General features: G+C 31.1%; 1 protein-coding gene across 1 annotated transcript; it reads left to right on the top strand.

Annotated features, from left to right (window-relative positions):
* The first annotated feature begins 498 nt into the window (after nt 1-498).
* LOC104812050 (nuclear speckle RNA-binding protein B) lies at nt 499-1,532 on the top strand. Its single transcript, XM_010538988.1, has one exon. It carries the CDS (start codon nt 591-593, stop codon nt 1,281-1,283), a length of 693 nt encoding a protein of 230 aa, XP_010537290.1. The 5' UTR covers nt 499-590; the 3' UTR covers nt 1,284-1,532.
* Nucleotides 1,533-7,677: the final 6,145 nt, after the last annotated feature.

The raw sequence follows: 7,677 nt of genomic DNA, 5'->3' as shown, positions 1-7,677 counted from the left end.
ACTGGACATTTTCAAACTTCCAAAGTTTTCATCTTTGGTCCCATTCAACTTCACAATATTATCTGAGTTTTGATAAATATTCTTACTGAAATTAAGCCCCGTAATTTATGTTTTCTGTGAAATTAAGGTCCATAATTAAAATTAATATTTTTAACAAAACACTATTATCACATACGTACATAACCGTGTGTGTTTTATCACACTCCTAAGAATAAAACATTTCAACCGGTTCATGATAATATATATGAGAAATTATAAATAATGAATAATTATAACAGTATAAAAGTTTCTATTATTTATATTGTATACTCGATATATAGTAGCCAAAATTTACTCCCCCAATTACCATTTAATTAATTTATATCCACTTTTCTTTCCATTTGACTTTTCTCCCTCCCACTTGTATATATGTATGTGTGTATGTATCGTATGTATAAAAACAAATATATATATATATAGTTCATGTCCGCCCACCCATTTCTCTAAACCCCCCACTTCCAAATCATCACGCAATCATTTCACCATAATCATATCATACACTGCATATACATAAACACGTATACAATATATATACACACATATATATCTTCATGGACCCGTCCGAGAATTCTCAGGCGAATAGATCGCCGAGATCGAGAGAGATTCTCGGTCCGAGACCGGCGCCGTTGAGAGTCAGAAAAGATTCCCACAAGATAAAAAAACCGCCGCTTGCGCCGCCGCAACAGCACCATCCTCACCAAGAAGCTCCACCGCTGCCGGCGCCACCGCCTCCGCGAGCTCCGGTGATCATATACACTGTGTCGCCGAAGATCATACACACAAACCCTAGCGACTTCATGACATTGGTTCAACGTCTCACTGGCAAAACGGCGTCGTCTTCTTCCTCCTCGGGCTTTGCCACGGCGGTTAGAGGCGACGGATCGATATCTCCGGCGGCTCGTTACGCCGCCACAGAGAAAGCTAATAATATATCGTCATCGTCTTCCTCGTCTCCTCCGATCAAGAATCAGTCAAACAGCGAATTAGGGTTTGCGGGAGGGAGCCGTCAAGAACAACAGTTTCCGGCGATCGAACGGCCGAGCTTTTTCCCGGGGATTCTATCGCCGGGACCCACTTCCCTGCCGCCGATATCTCCCAACTTCTTTTCTCCGGTCACGACGATCGATCCATTGACCGGTTTGCCCTTCTTCAATGACATAAGTTCTATTATTCACCAGCCAAGCCCTTCAATACCGTCTCCTTATTCTCTAGACCTCTTCAACAATTTATTTGGTTCTCAATAGTGTTACGTACGGAGCGTAGACATATTTTTTATTGGTTACCATTATGATTCAATCTCAATCATTAGGTTATAGAAATTGGTACGTTTTTATGTGAAAATGTATCTTTACAAACGTCGTTGGATTCTTTAAGCCTCTGATGGAGATAGAGGTTTTGAAGCTAATTGTCATTTTACTCAATAATGGTGATTGATGACGGCATTGTTGGAATTAATTGATGGGGGAAGCAAATTGCAGCTGTTGTTAATTGATTCCGCGTCTCTTATAGATTCGAAAAATTTCAATGGCTGGCGATGGACTTTTAATTGATTATTGCATGTGGGACTTCAATTTTCCTTTACAATTCAATGCATTGTCTTGAATCTTCTTGTTACATGATATACTACTACTAATATTGAACGTTTCTTCCTAATTAAAATTTGTAAATGGATCTAAATTAATACCAACCGAATAATTCAATATGCTAAGTGAAAAAGTGGGTCTCGTTGTATATATATAGAGTAACATTATATATACATGTTTTTGACTCGAAAGGCGAGTCAATTAACTTTAGGGTAAGAAAATTATTAAGTACTTTAGGCATTTGATGACTTGGACATTAATTAGTCATATCAAGAAGATTAATCCCACACTACAAATTTCTTTTTTTATTTATTTATTTACAAGTATATCGATTATTCATTCAATCCAATAACAATAGATCTACGGAGTTTATTATAAGATCAAACATGACAGAAACACCAAACACATGTAGATAAAATTTGCGCTATTGATGTTTGTCCACGTGGAACAAACTCTAAATCAGTAAACAAAACACGAGCTTATACCAAATAATAACGATGGTTAGTTTTATCCAAATATCGAGTTTAATTTATGAATCCTATACATGCATATATATGTTTTGAGATGTGTCCATGTATATATATAGAGAGAGAGAGGGGGGGGGGGTGACATAAAGATGAACAAAATGCCTATAAATTTGTCTAATAGTTACTTTTGAGGGGACCTTCTAGAGATCTTGGAATAGACAAAACAAAAAATCTTTGGTTTCCTGAGACAAGATTTCTATTTGGGATTTCAACAAAAGTCAAGATCTTGAATTAATTTATCGTATGTGGTTTGCTTAAACTTTCCAAAAAAATATTATTTATTTTATTTTATAATTTCATCACATAAGAGCACGTTGCTCAAGAAAACTAGAAAACCCACGAGCAAAAGAAAAAAATAAATAAAAGGGTAGTAATCAAATTGACATTAATTAATTATTATATTAATTAAGTGAAGGAACCACGAAAGCCGATAATGCCAGTTTGGCAATGAAAGTTACATTCTATGTATTAACGATAACATATGCACATCTCACCCACCATTTAATCCAAACCTAACACAAGAAACGTGACACAAAATCAATAGATTTGGATATATATCGAGTAATTTAATTAGTCTTTTGTTCATATATATATATATATAATTGAAAAATAAAACACCGAAGCAAAAAAAAACAGAATTACTTTTATTGTTCCATATTTTAAAAAATATTATGTATATATATATATATAAATAATATTTAAAAAAATTAATATTTGATTTCTTAATTAACATTGTGTCTGTAATTATTTTCAATCATATCTAAGACTAAATATATATTCATATCCAATCATATTTATATTTATTTTCTCATTTCAACACACATATATATATATATCACTTGATCATCTTGTGCATTAGTAGCTATATATGAATAATTACTTGCGGAAAATAAAATATTATGATTGCGGATGAGGAATTTTTTTTTTTTTTTGAGATTGTCTGAAACATGAATCCTATAGGGTGGTTCGAACGTTTTCTTAACTAGGTTAAATTAAATTTTGATGGCGAGATCCTAGCCGATTTTCCGACCAAGTGACCAATATATACATACATATATGTGTGTGTATATATCCGGCGTGCCATTATATATGACCGCATTGCCCTAAAATTTCTACCTTTGGTTAATGAAAACAAAATTCGAGCTATATACGTATACAAGAAGGAAAAAAAATGAGTGAATGAAAATTATAAAATCGTACCCACATGTCTGTGGTCGAGTGGTACATGCACTGGAAATGAGGGTGTTTCTCCTCCAAATCAGGGGTTCGAATCTAGGCATGCGGGGAGGGAGAGACATAGCCAAAGACTGTGTGTTCAAAGGCTGCTCCCGGGCCCAGGGAGATGTAGGTTGGGCCGAAGGCCCAGGTGAACTTCCTGGTTTGACCAAAAAAAAAATTATAAAATCGTGAAGCCCATTTCTTATCCAACAAAAAAATAAATAGTGAAGCCCATTTTAAGACTCCGAACAAAGGAAAAAGACCACTAGTATTATTCCTCGAGCCCATTATGGCAGTGCATGAATATTATTTTGACGGTCGATTCTCAAAATTCATCAGCCAACCGAATTCGATATGCCATTAAAAACATTGCATTTACTTAAAACTCATTGGAAAAATCTCTTATAAATTTTTAATTTGATCTAATTGTTTCAAATTAATATTCTAATTCACGAAATCAAGAGTAATTTATAATTCCGACTCAATTTTTTATATTAAAAATTATCCTATAATTAATATATTGTCATCAAAATCGATGTCGAAAATTACTTCAGATTTCGTTGGAATATCCATTTTAAAACATTTTAACATGTCATGTATTAATTTAAAATATTTTAATATTTGAAATATCAATTAGATCCAATTAAAAATGTAGTTATTTATTTGATATATATTTACCTTGTTGTGCGAGTTTACATTCTTATTCCAAGATCTATACGATAATAACATCATAGGCTATGAATTAAATAACCAAATTCCACGATTGAAACACCATATCCTTCTTTGCCTAAAGACAAGTTATATGTATATATAATATATATTATGATGTTATCTTATGAGAAAATAAATGTCGGGGTTGGTATATGTATTTCAGTGGACATGGATAGGGGTATTATCAAAAATACTCTTACTTTGCTATTTCTACTTCAAGACCTACCCTTGTCACCATGTGACCGAAATATAGTATGATCACATATTGATCTCATTGTTCATAACATTAAATTTATGATGTTTTAATCAAATGATTAGTAAGATATACAAGGTATGAACATAATGAATATGAACATAATGAATGAGTGTGATCATCATAAATTTAACGTTATAATCGATAAAATCAAAATGTGATCATACTATATTTCGGTCACATTGGTCACATGGTTATTAAGGGTAGGTGTTGTAAGGGTAGGTGTTGAAGTAGAAAGAGCAAATTAAAGATATTTTTGATATAATGCCACATGAATAATATGGGACATTTAAAGAGGCATGCATCATCATGACGACGGTCCATGTAGATAATAAATACGGTATGCCATATTAAATGCGTCACCAAATTTAACGTTTGTCCGACTCTGTTGATTTATCCGAAAGTTAATGTATGTCTTTTCAGGTTGCAGGTCCCACTTAGATTTCCACTTTATTATAAAAAATAATCTAAAAAATCACTCCAAAAAAAATTCTATATAAATTCATTAACTTTATCAAATTTATATAAAAATCATAAACTTTATTAATTTTGCATAATATTCCAGAAATTCTTTTAAGTTGGTTTGTAAAATTAATAAATATGTAGAAATATGAGAGAAATTATAAAATTCATAATTTTATATTATTTTTTTTAGAAATTCCTGATTTTTTTAGGTTATTGTCCCCCCTTTTGACGCTGCTAGTTGCTATTATATTTTGATTTCGGTATTTAATAGATAACATGGTTCGAATTAAACTAACATTCTAAAGTATTTAAAAGGGTGTTTATAATTTTGTCTGAATTAGATATTTATAACATATCTAAATTCGTTTTACACTCGAAAGTTTATGAAATTAAAATTGATTATTATATTAAACAAATCATATACATATATATATATATATAATATTAGTTTCTTACCGCACGATTTAGTATTTTATATTTTGTTTGGACAATTTAATATCGAAACTGATCTTTTGGTATGTATTAATGATAACATGATATCGCGTTATGTGTCATTTTTTTCACCTCCGTATGTTATCGACAATGTTATGTATATTTTGTAAAATTGCACCATTGTTGATACTCTAACCTCGCTGCTATATAACCTATAGTTTTTTTTGGGTAAACCAATAATTTCTGAATTTAATTAATACATTCTTTCCAATGGTTTCGATACATCATTGAGAATTTTAGGATGGTAAACAGATTAAACGCAAAGAATCATAATATATACACACACAAACGAACACAAGAATTAAAAACAGAAGATATATATATATATATATATATATATATATATATATATTAAACAATTGAGTAAGTTATATTTTTTTAACAAAGAATATTAGTTCACACACTGTCGGGGTTTATTATTATTATTATTATAATAATAATAAAAACATATCTCTTTTTTGTTTATTTGATAGATCTTTTGGATTGCAATGTTCTTAAAATCCCCAAAAAAAAAAAACTTGGAACGACGAAGACGAAGACAAGGGCATGGAGTGGAGAGAAGACAGAACAGGTGGATGTGTGGGGCCCCACCACATCTGTCTGCCGTTGATTTTCGAACTTCTCTCTTATTTATTGCTATCACCCCCTTGGTTCTTTTCCTTTTGTTTTTTATTATTATATTTTTTAATTTATATTTATTCCACTGTAAGACCATTATTTATATATCGACATCTTGTTTTTCTTTATCTTTAATTTGTTTTAAAGCGTATCTATCAAACCGTCTATGTATGTATCTACGAATTTTATTTAAGATTAAAAACTAGTCATTTAAATAATTTTTGGATAATTTAGTGTCCTAAACCCTTGGAATGGACAAAGATACATTTAGTTATTGGCTAATGGCCATCATATTTGTCTTGTCCGATGATATCTCGAATTATGTTTAAGACAAATTTATTCGGAATATCTCCGAAAAGAAATATTAAGATGTTTTCTACATCGGTAAATTCCATGTGAATCATAAAAAAAAATTAACAATTTGGTATATCTATCATTAGAATTAATCAATATAGAATACTCATGATGGTGTAATCTGCTTTTAAGATTTCACGTAAATCATATTTTATATATTATTTTGAAATGATAACAGCTAAGAGTAAAATTGATTTAAATCACGTTGAATCCGATAAAAAAAAATGTAATTTTTATTTATAAAAAAAATGATGAAAATATTTTAGATGCAATTGGACGTATAAAGACGAAACAGGGCCCGGTCAAAACTCAAAAGCAGAGACAAAACCCCACATGTCGAAAGACAATTCTTTGAAGTGTTATTATTATTTTTGTTTATGAAATATTTAATTGAAGTCTTGAAAAGCATTGATATACTGAATAAAGGATACGAATCTCATATGCAACATTAAATTAATTTACAATGTTGGTCCATGCCCGTTCTATATGTCCATAAAATTATAAGACTTGTGCATTTCAACAAAAACAAAACGGTAAATGTGGTTTTAGAGAATATTTTTTGTTACATAATAGTTGTTGTTTTCGATTTTCTAAATGATTTTTTAAGAAAATTTTCAATTTCGCTCAAAATTAAAAAACACCAACTTTAATAGAGTAACAATGAAAAATGGTTTAATGAAGATATATATATATGATTTTTTTATTTTTTTAAATAAAAAAATAGAAATATAGTTATCCAGAAACGCGAGTGAATATATCTATTTGCCGTGGATAAAAAAAGTCCATGTAAATGTTTCTCTTCATGTAAACGTTAGAATATGTAAATGTTCCCAATCTGGATAAAAAACTTAAACCTAATTTTAGTAATATATAAAGAAAATTCCCAACTTAAAACACCCTTTACAAATTCATATACCAGATTGGGATATTATCATATATTTTTTTTTTCTAATAATCTCCAACCAGTTTTTCCCGACACATATATATCAACGTCCCTAACTCTTCAGCCCATCTCTCTCTCTCTCTCTGCGCTCAAAACACTTAGATGGGAAGAAAACGCATATTAGCAGTGATGATGATTGCGTTCATGGTGTTGTTTTGGGTAATTTGTGAAGCCGAAGACGGATCAAGACACGAAAAAGAAAGAGATTTCGACGCGAGAAGACCGAGCCGACCCCTTCATCACCATGCCATTGAGAATCCTCCCGATGATGATTCCTTCTCCGGATTCTTGCCCAAGACAATGCCCATCCCACCTTCCGGTCCTTCCAAGAACCACAACAGTATCAGCTTGCAAAGAAGAAATAATCCATGACCATTATAGGTATATATACATATATACATGCATTCATATAATGTATCATATACATATATATATATATATATATATATATATATTGAGTGAAGTAGAGAGAGA

This window comes from Tarenaya hassleriana, unplaced genomic scaffold (assembly GCF_000463585.1).
Source record: "Tarenaya hassleriana unplaced genomic scaffold, ASM46358v1 Cleome2, whole genome shotgun sequence".
NCBI classification, from domain to species: Eukaryota; Viridiplantae; Streptophyta; class Magnoliopsida; order Brassicales; family Cleomaceae; genus Tarenaya; species Tarenaya hassleriana.
Note: the sequence above shows the minus strand (reverse complement) of the source record. Positions and strands in the feature narration are given on the sequence as shown.